Here is a 19,178-nt window from a genome sequence, read left to right as displayed (position 1 = left end):
TATGATTTTTTACACATTGTAGACCAGTTTATTGTTTGTAACTTCACTTCTTTCAGCGACCACGCGCCTTTACATGTTCGTTTGCAGTGCATATTAAACGATTCACAGGAGCCCGAGCGTAACTGTGGTAGTCCAACAATACATATATTAGTTACCGATGGAAAGAAGAGCTACAAGATCAGTGTTATGAGTCTTTAACTTTAAACAGTGGTTCACTTAGCCATATAGTATTTTCTGATATTGAAAAATTCCAAGAGGGTATTGACAATTATGTTGAATCTTTTACTTCAAATTTGATGAAAGTTATTTCCCCAGTCTTTTGTAACTCACAGAATTCATATAATACATGTGATCGTACCCGTAGTAAGACGACCCGTTATAAAGAAGACAAACCATGGAATAACTACGAGTGCAAAAGACTTCGATCTATCTATATAAGTTCTTTGTATATATTTAATAGAGACAAAAATGTCGAAAATCATCAAATATTGATTACGTCTAAAAGACAGTACAAACATTTAGAAAATAAATTAAAACGAAAATATAAGCGTCAAGAAGGTGATCTGATAGATGCAGTGCGTAAAAGCGAACCAAAGAAATATTACAAACTGTTTCAAAAGAAGAGAGCCAAAATTTCTGATGTGTAACTTTCAGAATTCTTCGAGCATTTTAGAAATTTGGTCACAAATGATTGTGTTAATGAGGCATTCGATAGTCCAGAGACCGTTTCCGACACAACATATGATGAACTTGATCGAATGATTACACAAGATGAAATTCTGAAGTGTATTTCTAACCTTAAACGTGGTAAAAGTCATGGTACTGATAATACATTTAACGAGTTGTTCATTGAATTCAAAGATATTCTGCTACCGTTCCTAGAGGAGATATTCAATAGGACATTAGCGTCAGGACCTTTTTCTGAAATCTTGGGCACTCGCAGTGTTATTTCCTGTTTTTAAAAAAGGTGATTCATCCGATCCAGCGAACTATCGTGGAATCAGTTTGGTCAGTAATTTAGCGAACGTGTTTACATCTATTATAAATGCAAGGCTATTAATATGGTTGAAAATAATGATATTATCACCGATGCGCAGTTTGGATTTCGCCCTGGTACACAATGTAGCAGCACTGTTGATGCAATTGATTGTTTGTTGACACTTGTCCAGAAGGCAATTTTTAAGAAAAAACGTTTATATTGCTGCTTCGTTGACTACAAACAGGCATTTGACTCCGTATCAAGAATTAACTTATGGTTGAAACTGTCAAGAATTGGTATAACAGGTAAATTGCTGTCTGTTTTAAAATCAATGTATTCCGCAGTAAAAGTATGTGTGAAAATTGATGGTTTTTATTCTGAGCAGTTTACAAGTTCAGTTGGTCTTATGCAAGGAGAAGTGCTTTCTCCTATACTTTTTTCATTATATGTCAATGACTTTGAAATGGAATTCCTATTACGTAATAGTAATATACCACATGTATGAAGTACGTATACAAGACTTATCATTATTTTTACTTATGTACGCTGATGACATGATTTTATTTTCTGATTCAGGTATTGGCTTGCACGATATGTAAGATATACTTTTATTATATACTTGTAAATGGGATTTGACTGTAAATATTTCCAAAACAAAAATTATGGTATTTAGAAACTGAGGATTTGTGAAAGACGAAGAAATATTGTATTATGATGACAATGCTATTGACATAGTTGATGAATTTTGTAACCTTGGTGTACTGTTAAATCTTAACGGTAAAGCTAAAGCTCACTGCCATTTAGTTGAGCAAAGTAGAAAAGCTGTATTTGATTTAAAGTCGAAGGTTTCATCATTGTATTTGAATGTTTTTACATATTTGAATTTGTTTGATACTTATATAAGTAGTATACTATGTTATGGTTGTGAAATATGGGGCTTCCGTAAAGCTCCAAATATTGAAAAATACAACTTGATTTTTGCAAAAATATTTTCGGTGTCAAACAGAGTACAACAAATGTTATGGTCTATTTTGAATTGGGTCGATAACCTTTCATGTATTTTAGAATGTATAAAATAGTAAAGTACTGGTTAAAATTATTATCCACAAGCAACTGTATTCTTAAAAACTGTTATAGGGAACAACTGTATAATTTTTGTAATAATAGAAACAGTTGGTTTGATTATTGAAAGTAATTTATTATTGATTGTAAAAACAGGAATACATGATCAATCAAAACACACTTTAAATGATCAAATGAACATTTCATCTCAGTGTTATTTATACAGAATAATCTCACTAAACATATGAATTTTATAGTGTATTTAACTCGTCTTAGATTGTACGTTATCATGGAGTAAAAAGGTTAGACAGAAAATGTGCTCTTTGTACTTTGAATACCATTGAAGATTAATTCCATTTTGTAGTACAACGTGAATGCTATAGAGATTTAAGGAGTCAGTTAATTCAACCTTATTATTATAGGCGTTCACCGTCGTTCAAATTATTTCAACTTCTCAGTACTGAAAATGTCAAAGATTTGCGTAATCTGTGTAAATTCCTATCTGATGGACTTACTCATAGGACTGAACTGTAAGTAGACAATACTTGATGCGTATTTGCTTCTCTGATGAATTATGCCATTTTGTGTTATAAAAATGTATTTGTATTTATTCGTGTACTGATAAGTATAATATGCTTAAAGTAATAAAGAATTGAATTTAGGAATAATGAAACTCATTTCAAAAATATAGCCAATCAAGAAATCTGCCCGCCTCAATAGTTCTATAATGAACCATTAAATAAACATAATAAGTTAATTACTTACTAATATGTGATTATGTCAATATATAATTATAAAATGTCTGTCCTGAAAGTGTCTCAACAACCTTAAATAATGTTTTAAGTACTGAAATATTCATAAAATGACTATTTGATTAAATTTACCTATCATTTCCAAAAGTACATAGCATTCTGCAAAAAAAAGAAGATGACAATATATATCAAACTGTATATTTTTATCTAAAAAATAGTTCACATGAATGTTTATCTTAGTACTAATATAAATTAATTAAAATATAATAAAATTCATAAAAAAAAGTCAATACTTTTGAAATATTAGGAAAGTATACATTTCGAAAAGATTGTCTTACACCTTTAATGATACACGTATTTAAAAATTATGTTTAAACTAAGATTTAACCGGTGTAGAGTAACTTTCAATAAATTTAAAAAACAACATATGTACAGTTGAATAACATTATCTAAGACAATGAATGTTACCGTTTAGTTGAAGACATTTGTAACTTATGTTCATTGTAAAAACGATGTATGCAGTTAAGAAATTTTATTTTTGATTATCAGCTACAATAATTAAAAAGAGGAACAAAGAGGGCAATCGAAATCTAGAAGTCGAAGCAAGACATAAAATACCATGACCATAAAGAAAAACGACGAAAAAACCCAATCAATATGTAAATAAGGAGATGTGGTATGGTTGGAAATGATACAAATTGAACTATCAACCAGAGACCTATATTGTTAACGGTTTTTATAATAATGTACAACACTTGCATTGAATTCCCTTGTTGAGGGTCCTCTGTGGCCGAGTGGACTTATTCGTTCAATTACTGTATCACTAGCCTGTCAACACTGAGTTGTGAGTTCGAGCAAGGTAGGTGTGCTTGACTCCAATCTTGATTGACAAGGTTTGCCAGTTTTCCTGCCGAATGACGGTGGTTCTCTCCGGGCACTCCGGCCTTTTCCAGCAATAAAAAACTGACCGCCACAAAATAGCAAACAATGCTGAAATTGGCGCTAAACACCGATCAATCAATCAATCAAAAACCCCATGTTTATATTTCTAGCATTGGTGACCATGTTGGTATGAATATTCTATTTCTAGCATTGGTGGCTATGTCGGTATGTATGTTCTATTTCTAGCATTGGTGGCAATGTTGGTATGAATATTCTATTTCTAATATTGGTGGCTGTCGGTATGTATGTTCTATTTCTAGCATTGGTGGCCATGTTGGTATGAATATTCTATTTCTAATATTGGTGGCTATGTCGGTATGTATGTTCTATTTCTAGCATTGGTGGCCATGTTGGTATGACTATTCTATTTCTAGCATTGGTGGCCATGTTGGTATGAATATTCTATTTCTAATATTGGTGGCTATGTCGGTATGTATGTTCTTTTTCTAGCATTGGTGGCCATGTTGGTATGACTATTCTATTTCTAGCATTGGTGGCTATGTCGGTATGTATGTTCTATTTCTAGCATTGGTGGCCATGTTGGTATGACTATTCTATTTCTAGCATTGGTGGCCATGTCGGTATGTATGTTCTATTTCTAGCATTGGTGGCCATGTTGGTATGACTATTCTATTTCTAGCATTGGTGGCCATGTTGGTATGACTATTCTATTTCTAGCATTTGTGGCTATGTCGGTATATATGTTCTATATCTAGCATTGGTGGCCATGTTGGTATAACTATTCTATTTCTAGCATTGGTGGCCATGTTGGTATGACTATTCTATTTCTAGTGTTGGTGGCCATGGTGGTATGAATATTCTATTTCTAATATTGGTGGCTATGTCGAAATGTATGTTCTATTTCTAGCATTGGTGGCCATGTTGGTATGACTATTCTATTTCTAATATTGGTGGCTATGTCGGTATGTATGTTCTATTTCTAGCATTGGTGGCCATGTTGGTATGACTATTCTATTTCTTGCATTGGTTGCCATGTTGGTATGTATATTCTATTTCTAATATTGGTGGCTATGTCGGTATGTATGTTCTATTTGTAGCATTGGTGACCATGTTGGTATGAATATTCTATATCTAGCATTGGTGGCTATGTCGGTATGTATGTTCTATTTCTAGCATTGGTGGCCATGTTGGTATGAATATTCTATTTCTTATATTGGTGGCTATGTCGGTATGTATGTTCTATTTCTTGCATTGGTGGCCATATTGGTATGAATATTCTATTTCTAATATTGGTGGCTATGTCGGTATGTATGTTCTATTTCTAGCATTGGTGGCCATGTTGGTATGAATATTCTATTTCTAGATGTTGGTATGAATATTCTATTTCTAATATTGGTGGCTATGTCGGTATGTATGTTCTATTTCTAGCATTGGTGGCCATGTTGGTATGACTATTCTATTTCTAGCATTGGTGGCCATGTTGGTATGAATATTCTTTTTCTAATATTGGTGGCTATGTCGGTATGTATGTTCTACTTCTGGCATTGGTGGCCATGTTGGTATGGATATTCTATTTCTAGCATTGGTGGCCATGTTGGTATGAATATTCTATTTCTAATATTGGTGGCTATGTCGGTATGTATGTTCTATTTCTAGCATTGGTGGCCATGTTGGTATGACTATTCTATTTCTAGCATTGGTGGCCATGTTGGTATGAAATTCATTCTATTTCTAGCAATGGTGGCCATGTTATTATCATCATGTATTCACAACAAAAGCACACATTAACAAAAACATATCAATCAAAGAAATACAGAAAGCAAAGTGGCAAATTAAAAACACTCAGAAAAAAACCACCAGCTAAAAGCGACCCACTAACAACTTCATACAAAAACTGAAGATCGAGCAGCACAAACTCAACCAAAACAAGGCGGTGAATACAGGTGTATCGCAAGGATAAGTCAGTTCCTGTTCAATTAGTAATACCCGTCGACATATTTAAGGCAAATAAAAGTCCGGCGACAAGTCGCATTCGTTTAGGTCATAAAAATGAAAATTAAAAAAGCGAGATTGTAATTTCGACAACTGGAAGTATATCCCTGGTCATCTTTGAATCTGCTACAAAAAATACTCTATAGCAAATTCTAACAACTATAAATAAACCCGTGCATGGTTATTTTTGAATCTGCTACAAAAAATACTCTATAGCAAATTCTAACAACTATAAATAAACCCGTGCATAGTTATTTTTGAATCTGCTACAAAAAATACTCTATAGCAAATTCTAACAACTATAAATAAACCCGTGCATAGTTATTTTTGAATCTGCTACAAAAATAGTCTATAACAGCCATATGAATCATTACCGCGTCCGAAAAACTTCCGAAGATATCACGTGTACTAAAAACCCAATCAAAAGATAATATAAATAAAACCTTTCAATGCGGTCTCGATGTTTTTGGTTTCTTATGTTCTCTTCTTTCATTGTTTTCCACCCCTCTTTATTGCTTTCGCTATCAACTGTAATATGCACGAGAAGATCGTCAAATCTGAAAGAAATGATATTTCATATCAATTATTAATCCATAGTTTCAAGATAAAAAAAAAACAAAAGTGTAACGTGTAAATTACGCAATCGCATATAATTTACACGGAATATAGACAATGATAAGGTAAAAGAAACAGTGTATATAAAGTGCCGTTGTAGAATGTATGCTTTAACACATTTTCATTAGAATGTTACAAAACAATGTACACTAACAGGATAAAAGTCCAAAAATGTGGTATTAAAGCAACATAATCTAGAATATGGATTTTTGAGAGTGATTCATTTTAACTATACGTGCTATGCATTATCACTGTAAGTGCGATAATTTCTTATGTGGGATTTTTGAAGGTGCGATGAATTTTCATTGTCGTTTATGTGGTAATTTGACATTCAAAAGACTGACAATATTCATTTGTTGACTTTAATATTAATGATATTTACAAATAAAAATTCCAAAATTATCGTTCATGATTACTTGGATATACACAGGTTATAACCGCAATGCAGTTGATTCTAGACGTTCTGCATTTTCAAGTGAAAAACAAGCTAAGAGAAGGCGTTATATGATATTAAAAATATGCTGAGTTATGTACACAATTTGTATACAAAAATGTACTGTACACATTATATGCATGTTAAGTCATCAATATAAATTAAAGAATTCCAATTTAACTCGAACTGTTACAGTACTTACTCGCCGCGTAGAACGCTACACGTGGGATGTTGGCTATGTTTGACACGGGGTGGGGGTTTCGAAGCGAAGAAAAACAATCAAGGTAAATAAAAGTATCAAGTTTTCATTTTTTTGAGAATTGTTAGCAGCCAACGATGTATTACACGATAGGAACCGACCCATAATCTATTTCCAACAAGCAGAATCAGCGTTTAAAAGTGCTATGTTTTGTCAAACGCCCATCCTCAATTTTCCGAGTCGCTGATTTTGAGATTTCAAATGCAAATCTCTGGATAAAAAACTACTTTCCAGCGACCTATTTCCGTACTTTTTTTTATATAGAAAAGAATTCAAATCACAGAATGAGACCTAATGCTTTCTTCCTAGTCAACATTTCTTAGTTTTAAAGTTAATTTTGAAGAGAGTGGCAGATTTTGCATCTCACGGGGTCAGACATTCATTAAAACAAGGATCATATAAAAATAAGAAGATGCGGTATGATTGCCAATGAGACAACTCTCCACAAGAGACCAAATGACACAGATATTAACAACTATAGGTCACCGTACAGCCTTCAACAATGAGCAAAGCTCATACCCCATAGTCAGCTATAAAAGGCCCTGACATGACAAATGTAAAACAATTCAAACGAGAAAATTAACGGCCTAATTTATGCACAAAATAATGAAGGAAAAATTAATATATTACACCGCAACAAACGACAACCACTGAATTACACGCTCCTATATATATAAGTCTGTCCTTATCTACAAGTAAAATGCCTTACTATATGTATATCGAGTAGAAAACTTATATATTTTGAACTGAAAATTCGTTCGTCATTACTAATCTGATAATACAAAGTTATGACATGACATAGAATCATGGGTTTCTTCGCTTCTAAACTGCCACCCCGTGTCAAACATAGCCAACACTCCGCATGTGACGTTCTACATAATGTTACCGAATGATAAATGCACCTATTTTTACAAACCTTGTTCACAAAAGCTCCCTTGAAAATGCTTAAAAATTGCAAACATTAAATAACATTATTTATTTTCTCCCTCGTTTCACTCCTCCGAGAACGCCTTAACTATTTAACATTTCTAACATTTCATATTGAAAATTAAAACACCTGAATTTTGTCTTTGTATAACGTGAAACATAACTAAATTCAGCAAGAGGAGCCCATTTGGCAGAATCTGATTGCAATCCAGCCTCTCAGAGGTTTCGCGAAAATATACCTGAAAATCTAGTATTTTGATCTTGAGGTCAAGGTCACACGAAGGTCAAGAGAACATGCGACACATCGTCTTGAAGTAATATACGTTCATATCATGCATATTCAAAGATTTTCGGGGAGTTTCCTATTAATGTGTCATGGATTCGAAAATGTTCTGGAGCAGAAAATTCACGAATGCAAAGTATTTTTACTTGATAAGTTTAAGTACTTACCTAAATAAGGTTTGAAAAGTTGTCACGCAATAGTTACATACACATTTTTTACTTTTTTGATCGGCTTTGAATAGCCAAAACGCACAATGACCAGAACAAGATTTGCAATGTACGGTACTTAACAAACAAACTATAAAGACAATGAACCATGACGAAATTTGGAGTTTAGTCTTTAAATATCTATAAATGAAATATAACTACGGGTTTCTCATTAGTTGTGACTCTTTTAAATAGACAGACACGTGTATGCATTACTTGTAAACATCGCGGCACAAAGACTGTGTAACACATCTTGATAAAACTATAAACAAAAACATGTTATGTTGACTCGAACACTAAATGTGACCGTTTATTGTTGTGATTTTTGTTGTTTAAATTCAAATGGGTGATCATGTAATATGAATAATATACAATGCTGTCAGGAAGCAGTAAACTTTATTTTTATAAACATTGAATACTTATTCTTACGGCCATTAGTCTTTGAACAAAAATATTTGGACGTTCGTTCTACCAGCTACAGTTCGATATGCAGCAACGTCTGGAATCAACTGTACGGCGGTTATACATGTACCCATGATAAAGAACTATTAAAACTTGTAACAATAAATTGTTAATAATATGTCATTACAATTAAAAAATTAGGTATTTGCTTATTTGTAACAACAATATGGCATACATTAAGGTGACTCAACTGTTGCTTGAAAGTTCTTTACTGTGTAAGATGTATGTACTGAAACAGATTCTTGTACGACTTTGACCCCCGCAGAGCTATAGAAAAACAGTACATTAACGGCTGTTACATTGACACTTTTTATTTAGAATATAGCAAAGTGCTCTCGACCAATGAAATTGTAGGATTTGATGTCTCTTAATTGTGAAGGATAAATGTAAATCATGTTCTTAGTAAGGGATTATCCTATTATTTAGGTCTATTTACAGTTCAAAACAACGAGTTTCTATAAATGAGTTACAACTGCCCGGAAGCACATTTATCAGATTGAAAGGATTTATCACACAGTGATTGAAACTGACTAAGTTGAATTGTGAAACAAACAAAACAAACAAAAAATAAGTTGAAGTTTATTGGTGCAGTAAAATTGGTACCTTTAATGTTATTATGAAAATATTAATAACTTCAAGTTCCTAAAAAAAATTAAATAATATCAAAACAATGCATAAAAAAAGAAAAAAAAAGTCTAAAACCAAAAATAACCTAAATCTTTAGCTTTCCAAACTCTGATTACTGGACCAGCAGTTGGGAAAAATAGTTATTCCCAATCTTCCAATAAAAAAAGACACACAAAAAACAGGAAATTAATTTAAGTTTTGAATATATTTAAAACTTTTAAAGACATTTTATTTGAACATTCCCCTGACTGAATGAAATAGTATTTGATTTAAAAATCCGGACCAATATATTGGCTTTGAAATAAAATCAGTTGTGTTAACTCAAATGTATTTATTGATTGAAAATGTAAATTAAAAAAAAGGATAATTCCTCACTAAAATATTACATGATTTACATTCATACTCACAATCAGGAAACATATACCATTCCTACCTTTTCTTTGTACTGTTGTGTCACCTAATGTCTATAACGCATTTTTTTAAATATTTCCCAAATTATAAGAAAGTCCTGACATCACTAAAACTAATCCATAAATGAAATGCTGAAAAGGAAGTCATGCATGAATTATAAACATTGCACTGACAATGAAACTAATTCTTGAATACAACCAATCAAGAGATTATTTGAGCCTTGAGCACTTTACAATATTCTAAGTTTGTAAGAGAATGATAATCCCTTACTTCATGACAAGTACTCGCTAACGCTCGTATACGAAGACACACGGACACTTTTTATGAATAGAGTCACTCATGCATTCAGTCAGTTCATAGACACTTTATCGTACACCTTTTGAGCCAATAACCTGTTTTTGTAAAAATAATTTACAAGAAAAGTGTTCATAAAAATCATATTTATGAAAAAAGCTTACTATGTACCAAAATGCTGAAATTAAATAAAGTGTCTACGAATTTACTGACTGCAAGAGTAACTGTAACCATAAAATGTTTCCATGTACAAACCTCTCGTTCACTCCTCCGAGAACGCCTTAACTATTTAACATTTCTAACATTTCATATTGAAAATTAAAACACCTGAATTTTGTCTTTGTATAACGTGAAACATAACTAAATTCAGCAAGAGGAGCCCATTTGGCAGAATCTGATTGCAATCCAGCCTCTCAGAGGTTTCGCGAAAATATACCTGAAAATCTAGTATTTTGATCTTGAGGTCAAGGTCACACGAAGGTCAAGAGAACATGCGACACATCGTCTTGAAGTAATATACGTTCATATCATGCATATTCAAAGATTTTCGGGGAGTTTCCTATTAATGTGTCATGGATTCGAAAATGTTCTGGAGCAGAAAATTCACGAATGCAAAGTATTTTTACTTGATAAGTTTAAGTACTTACCTAAATAAGGTTTGAAAAGTTGTCACGCAATAGTTACATACACATTTTTTACTTTTTTGATCGGCTTTGAATAGCCAAAACGCACAATGACCAGAACAAGATTTGCAATGTACGGTACTTAACAAACAAACTATAAAGACAATGAACCATGACGAAATTTGGAGTTTAGTCTTTAAATATCTATAAATGAAATATAACTACGGGTTTCTCATTAGTTGTGACTCTTTTAAATAGACAGACACGTGTATGCATTACTTGTAAACATCGCGGCACAAAGACTGTGTAACACATCTTGATAAAACTATAAACAAAAACATGTTATGTTGACTCGAACACTAAATGTGACCGTTTTTTGTTGTGATTTTTGTTGTTTAAATTCAAATGGGTGATCATGTAATATGAATAATATACAATGCTGTCAGGAAGCAGTAAACTTTATTTTTATAAACATTGAATACTTATTCTTACGGCCATTAGTCTTTGAACAAAAATATTTGGACGTTCGTTCTACCAGCTACAGTTCGATATGCAGCAACGTCTGGAATCAACTGTACGGCGGTTATACATGTACCCATGATAAAGAACTATTAAAACTTGTAACAATAAATTGTTAATAATATGTCATTACAATTAAAAAATTAGGTATTTGCTTATTTGTAACAACAATATGGCATACATTAAGGTGACTCAACTGTTGCTTGAAAGTTCTTTACTGTGTAAGATGTATGTACTGAAACAGATTCTTGTACGACTTTGACCCCCGCAGAGCTATAGAAAAACAGTACATTAACGGCTGTTACATTGACACTTTTTATTTAGAATATAGCAAAGTGCTCTCGACCAATGAAATTGTATGATTTGATGTCTCTTAATTGTGAAGGATAAATGTAAATCATGTTCTTAGTAAGGGATTATCCTATTATTTAGGTCTATTTACAGTTCAAAACAACGAGTTTCTATAAATGAGTTACAACTGCCCGGAAGCACATTTATCAGATTGAAAGGATTTATCACACAGTGATTGAAACTGACTAAGTTGAATTGTGAAACAAACAAAACAAACAAAAAATAAGTTGAAGTTTATTGGTGCAGTAAAATTGGTACCTTTAATGTTATTATGAAAATATTAATAACTTCAAGTTCCTAAAAAAAATTAAATAATATCAAAACAATGCATAAAAAAAGAAAAAAAAAGTCTAAAACCAAAAATAACCTAAATCTTTAGCTTTCCAAACTCTGATTACTGGACCAGCAGTTGGGAAAAATAGTTATTCCCAATCTTCCAATAAAAAAAGACACACAAAAAACAGGAAATTAATTTAAGTTTTGAATATATTTAAAACTTTTAAAGACATTTTATTTGAACATTCCCCTGACTGAATGAAATAGTATTTGATTTAAAAATCCGGACCAATATATTGGCTTTGAAATAAAATCAGTTGTGTTAACTCAAATGTATTTATTGATTGAAAATGTAAATTAAAAAAAAGGATAATTCCTCACTAAAATATTACATGATTTACATTCATACTCACAATCAGGAAACATATACCATTCCTACCTTTTCTTTGTACTGTTGTGTCACCTAATGTCTATAACGCATTTTTTTAAATATTTCCCAAATTATAAGAAAGTCCTGACATCACTAAAACTAATCCATAAATGAAATGCTGAAAAGGAAGTCATGCATGAATTATAAACATTGCACTGACAATGAAACTAATTCTTGAATACAACCAATCAAGAGATTATTTGAGCCTTGAGCACTTTACAATATTCTAAGTTTGTAAGAGAATGATAATCCCTTACTTCATGACAAGTACTCGCTAACGCTCGTATACGAAGACACACGGACACTTTTTATGAATAGAGTCACTCATGCATTCAGTCAGTTCATAGACACTTTATCGTACACCTTTTGAGCCAATAACCTGTTTTTGTAAAAATAATTTACAAGAAAAGTGTTCATAAAAATCATATTTATGAAAAAAGCTTACTATGTACCAAAATGCTGAAATTAAATAAAGTGTCTACGAATTTACTGACTGCAAGAGTAACTGTAACCATAAAATGTTTCCATGTACAAACCTCTCGTCGGTTTGCTGAGTAGTTAAGCTGAAATTTTTCGAATCGTCTATTTCAAACTAAACGGAGGATCAGTTTTCCCCTCCAAGGAATTTGTTTAAGGTTCATGTGGACCCTTTGGCTAAAATGGCTGCGTTTTCACCTCAAAATTTACTCTAAGTACAGACAAAACTGTGCATTTGGAAAAGTTTTAAGGCATAGCATGCCCTAGATAAATAAAATTCAAATGCATTGTATGTTTTAGAAAATTTAAAACTTAGCTGGATTTTGCAGTGCACTTTTTTTCGTCCCTGCAGAAGATGATAAAATTAACAAACAGTTGAGTTTCACTTGATATGGTCCACTCAGGTACACAGTTTAAATGACCAATTATTGTCAGGTATCTATTGTCCATGTCAATCAATACTGTTCACAACTTAAGGTTACGAATTTACAGTTTAAGAATGTTATAATATATCTACAGTTATATATTTTCCGATACCTCTATGAATTTCCCATTTGATCTTTTTATCATTGAAAACAGCATCGAAATCATCCCTTTATCCTTGGTTGCTATAAGACGCTTTACCTATACAGGTGTTGCTAGGGTGCTCTCTTCGAGGTCCGCGTTCGAAGTATAAATATTGGGTAGCTATTCAGTTCAAGTTGTCATTTGTACCGAAGACAGCAGACAGTGAACATCGGAAAGGCTGGAAAGGAAGTAGTTTACAGCAGGCAGAATGTTTAGTTTAAGTGAAGTGAAGTGCTTGGAACCTGCGGACAGAATATAGAAAGGCTGAGACTGTTGGTTCGGTACAGATTGTCCAAACAGGGCTGGCGCTAAGGTTTTGCGTCTCACATCTCTCACTATTGCAGTCAGTGTTTGCTGACATACCATGCCTTAGTGCTACCCTGTTGTTCCGACAGTTAAAGACATATTTGTTTAATAAAGTTTCATACGAAAGTTTACACCAGTTCAAAAAGTTTCCATACATTCGTTTTAACTTATAATAGGTTCCATACATTTAGGTTTCAGCCTATAGTTCCAAACATTTGGTTTTAAACAAGTATCAGACAGTTTAATTTACAAGGTTCGGGTTAGGTTGATAGGTGTTGAAATTCGTTTTATGAAGTATTTCTTTTATATTAAGTAGTATAGCGTAAACTGTTTGACTTTAAAAATTTTGCATTTGCTCTTCAAATCCCAGGAAACTGGTACGAACCCGAGGATAAAAATATTAAAACGCCCTCGCCCGGTTACACGTTACACAAATCACAACTTAGTTTATTTTGGCACCTTCTGGAGGAATGAAAAAAGTGCTATGCAAAATCCTGTTCAGTTTTTAATTTTCTAAAACATAATATATATTTCAATTTTATTTATCTAGGGCATGCTATGCCTTAAACTTTTCCAGATACACAGGTTTGTCTGTACTCAAGAGTAAATTTTGAGGTGAAAATGCAGCCATTTTAGCCAAAGGGTCCACATGAACCTTAAGTCGAATTGTGATAGCGCAAAATGAGTATCAACATCATCATTTTGGACATTGGGATGGAAAATGAAAAAATATTGTGTCACGTGATCAATACTTGGGTCTACTCGAATATCACAATACTGTAATAAGCACGAAAATAAACTGAAAAATTTGATTTCCAAAATATGTAAATCCAAAAAATAAAAAAACGAGACAAAATCCAATATTTTTCAATACATGTAATTCCTCATAAAAAAAGAAAAACATCTGGTTTTTTTTTTAGATTCGTATGTTTTCTTCATTTTATTGATTTCATATTTATACGTGTTGTATTTACGTTTGTCTTATTTCTCTTTCTTATTTAATTTCATACGTTATTGATTTTTTAAATTTCTTAAATCTGATATTCATATTGTTGTTATTCATTTTATTTGTTTGTACGTACGTATGTTGTTTATTTGGGAGTGGAGGAGCGTATGAGCCAGGGTAGGTGGCAGCTGCCCGTCTTTCAAAATGGGGGAGCAAAACGTATTCTGTTGGAGTGGAGGGGTATATATATATATATTTATATATAGGGACATAGAAGTCGGGGAAAGGGGGCAATACCCGCTCGACACACTTTAAAGATTGAAGGGCAAAACTATGTTTTACCTCCTTCCCCCGGCCACCGCACACACTTTTTGGCAATATTTTGTCATTGAAATATAAAATGGCTACCATAGAGAACATTAACTTACTTCTAAACTACTAGACTAGTCTTTTTTTCTTTTTTGCTTGACACTTTAAGAAGTCTTTCCCTTTTTCAATCTACTCCTACGTCACTGATATGTGTTAAAGTAATTATATAATCAACAATAGTTTTACTCGGAAATTGCTTGAGAAGCTCTAGTGTTCACACAAAATCCCTAATTTATTCAAGACTAAATATCTCCAAACATCGTAGTACATAAACCATATGGACATTTTGTTTGTGTTTAATCTTTTTAATTATGCAATCGTATTCCAAATGCAAAATGTATTACTTTCTAATTAAAAACGTCGTACAAGTCAGATACAAAAAAAAACGTAATACAAAACAAAAGTAACAAAAGAAACGGGCTGGTACTCGGCTATCGCCTCGGACAATGACCTTACTACTCGTGCAGAAAATCTATATGGCAACGGTTGTTCCCAGCTTGTTTTTTGTTACCTTTGTTCTGTATCTAAAACATGTGACATATAAATTATCGAAAGTCATTCAAGCGTGAAATATTTGTCTAGTTGTGTGAGCGAGATTTTGTATGTCATAGATATACGCACTGATGAATTTGCACCGATACGTGACGTATAGCATCTTAGATATATTAAACCCAAACTGAAAATGTAACCAGTCACTCAAGCGTAAAAAGTAGGTCGTTGTTTGAACGTTTTTAATATGCAAGATGCATCCATTAACGACGTTTTATTATTATTGGAAGTATAGTACCCTAGATATGGACCGAAACAAGGAGAGTTTTCGGTGGCCGTGGATATGCTTAACTATCCAAGGTGTATGTATTCAATGATGAAATGAATAAACTTTACCCTATAAGAATAAGGAGATGTGGTATGATTTCCAATGACACATCTACCCAGCAAAGTTTATAAATATCCGAACGAATTATTAGAAAAAATAGAATTGAATATTTTTAGCAATAAATGCTACTTATACGGAATTCATTTTTGTAATTCGTTAGACTTTCAGTCACAAAGTGAGTCGGCTGAATTAACACTCTATTTGAAAAAAATGAATAAGATTCCTACTTTGAAAATGTACCGCATATACAATAGAAATGAAACGCCCCTACAGTGAAAGTGAAAGTATTGTATCATTTTTCGACAGGAAACATGAATCGCAATTTAACAAAAGCTGCACAGTGCAATTTAACTCAATATCAACAAACAGAAGGACAAATAGAATTGAGAATAGAAACGTCGAGTGTGTCAAAAAATAAAAAAAACAATTATATCCAACTCCAAGTAAAATTCAAAACGGAAAGTCCCTATCAAATGGCAAAATAAAAAGCTCAAACACATCAAACGAATGGAAAACAACGTCATATTCCTGACTTGGTACAGGCATTTCCTTATTTAGAAAATGGTGGATTAAACCTGGTTTTATAGCTAGAGACAACAACTCGACCAAAGAGCAGAAAACAGCCCAAGTCCACCAATGGGTCTTCAACACAGCGAGAAAATCCCGCACCCGGAGGCGAGCTTCAGCTTCCCCCTAAACAATAATGTATACTAGTTCAGCGAAAATGCAAGTCACTATAAACCCCGAAACACATAAATGAACCAAAATTAAAACAAAACATACAAGACTAACAAAGGCCAGAGGTTCCTGCCTTGGGACAGGCGCAAAAATGCGGCGCAGTTAAACAATTTTGTGAGATTTCAACCTTCCCCTATACAACGAGCTAATGTGGAATAAACAAACACACAGTTTTAATAAAGTCCGAGTCCGATGTTAGAATAGGTAACAGAAGAAACTAAGCAAAATGACAATGATCAACATTAATTAACAAAGGACTACTAGCAGTTACTGACATGCCAGCTCTAGTCCTCAATTAAATTGAACGAAAAATTATGTCTTCATCATATGAATATCCAGCACAATCCCTTATGCACGTTAGGGGTTTAGTATCATACCATCATAAAATATACGAGACGAACATAACCCGTATCATGCCAACAACTGGTTTTAGAATACATTTCCATTCTCAATTTTATGTGTTTATTTCCGATGCAAAGACCCCATGAGTGAATCAATATTAATTCTTGAGGTGAATGACGATATTTTTGTGCTTTGTATTGAATATTACAATTTAAGATGGAACATGAAATACCTGAACGTTTAAGATGTCTGCACGTTGATTTATATTTACGAATGATGTCCTTGTAGCGATGATAGAATTTAGTAAATTTTTTGACAAGTTTGTGATATCGAAAACGCTGGTGTAATAATTTTTCAGTAAAACAGATTTCTTTCGTTAAAATTAAATTCGTTGTTACATACACGAGCGAATCGAACAAGTTGAGATATATAAACACCATAAGATAGTGCCAAGGGAACGTCACCATAATAAAAATGGATAATTAACTATAGGAAATGAAAAATCATCTCTTTTATCGTAAATTTTAGTATTTCGCTTCCCGTTAAAAATATAGATATCATGAAACCTGTTTTAAGTTATAAAACATTAATGATGATGTTAAAATGTTTATTTTCTTTTATCGTAAAATCTAGTATTAAGCTTCCTGTTAAAGATATAGACATACAAAAACAACTATGATAAGTTATAAAACATTAATGATATATTTTTCTGGAAAAAAAAAACCTTTACTGCTGCTTTGAAATCTCCTGTACGCTCTGTTCGTAAGTATTCTAAATATTCACACATTTGAATATCAATTTCACACCTGGATGACTGTAGGCTCGATATAAACCCGTCTACATCTATTATTTGTATCATGAATTTATTTAAAACAATCTTATTTTATTAAAAAATCATCAATTTTTCGTCTTTATTTGTCGTTCTAGATCAGAAATACATGACAGATACAACTAAAATGGTATTTCAGGATTCGCACTTTGTATACAATGAAAAAGCGGATATATTTCTTTATTCTCATAAAGCCAATGCATGACATCAGTACCAGGGTTTTCGATATCATAAACTAGTCAAAACATTTACTACATTTTATGCAGACATCTTATACGTTCGGGTATTTCACATCCAATCTTTTATGGTAATATTTTTTACAAAGCACAAAAATGTCAGTATTCACCTCAAAAGCTAACACAACATTTAAACAGACTTATTAAGAAGGGATATAGTTACGAAACTGTTGTCAGGTCATTAAAGATTGCATATTTTGGCTTTAATATTGATCCACTTACAGGGTCTTTGCATCGGAATTAAACATATTTATTCTAAAACCAGTTGTTGGCATGACACGGGTTATGTTCTTCTCATATATTTTATGATGGTATAATACTAAACCCTTAGGGGAGGGATTGTGCCTGATAATCATATGATGAAGACATAATCTTTCAATCAGTTTAATTGAGGTCTGGAGCTGGCATGTCAGTAACTGCTAGTAGTCTGTTGTTATTTATGTATTATTGTCATTTTGTTTATTTTCTTTTGTTTCCTATTCTGACATCGGACTCGGACTTCTTTTAAACTGAGTTTTACTGTGCGTTCTGTTGTACGTTTGTTTTTTCTACATTGACTAGAGGTATATGGGGAGGATTGAGATCTCCTAAAACATGCTTACCCCCGCCGCATTTTTGCGCCTGTCCCAAGTCAGGAGCCTCTGGCCTTTGTTAGTCTTGTATCATTTTTAAATTTAGTTTCTTGTGTAAAATTTGGAGTATAGTATGACGTCCATTATCACTGAACTAGTATACATATTTGTTTAGGGGCCAGCTGAAGGACGCCTCCGGGTGCGGGAGTTTCTCGCTGCATTGAAGACCCATTGGTGGCCTTCGGCTGTTGTCTGCTCTATGGTCGGGTTGTTGTCTCTTTGACACATTCCCCATTTCCATTCTCAATTTTAGAGATAACAACAATAACTATTTACAATATATACAAAAGAAGGGAGAGGTTACCAGGAGGACAAACACAAGTATTAATATTTTTTTTATAAATGAACAAAGTTTCTTCAGGACTGGTTTTCGTGTACTCGACATAAGTTCAGAGAATTTAACTGTAGTATGTCGTTGTACAAAATAGGAGGTTAAATACTCTTTACGTTTTTGA

At 32.8% G+C, this 19,178-nt stretch overlaps 1 protein-coding gene across 7 annotated transcripts in view; it reads right to left on the bottom strand.

Annotated features, from left to right (window-relative positions):
• The window catches only part of LOC127720719 (uncharacterized), a 65,237-nt gene that overhangs the window by 21,910 nt on the left and 24,149 nt on the right, over positions 1–19,178 (bottom strand). For all 7 annotated transcript variants that reach the window (XM_052227491.1, XM_052227490.1, XM_052227484.1 and 4 more), the window contains 2 exons: positions 6,132–6,245; positions 2,926–2,952 (listed from right to left, as the gene is read on the bottom strand). In XM_052227491.1, the coding sequence (XP_052083451.1) occupies positions 2,926–2,952; positions 6,132–6,245 (141 nt within the window). The remainder of the gene's footprint in view (positions 1–2,925; positions 2,953–6,131; positions 6,246–19,178) is intronic.

This window comes from Mytilus californianus, unplaced genomic scaffold (genome assembly GCF_021869535.1).
Source record: "Mytilus californianus isolate M0D057914Y unplaced genomic scaffold, xbMytCali1.0.p SCAF_11, whole genome shotgun sequence".
NCBI classification, from domain to species: domain Eukaryota; kingdom Metazoa; phylum Mollusca; class Bivalvia; order Mytilida; family Mytilidae; genus Mytilus; species Mytilus californianus.
Note: the sequence above shows the minus strand (reverse complement) of the source record. Positions and strands in the feature narration are given on the sequence as shown.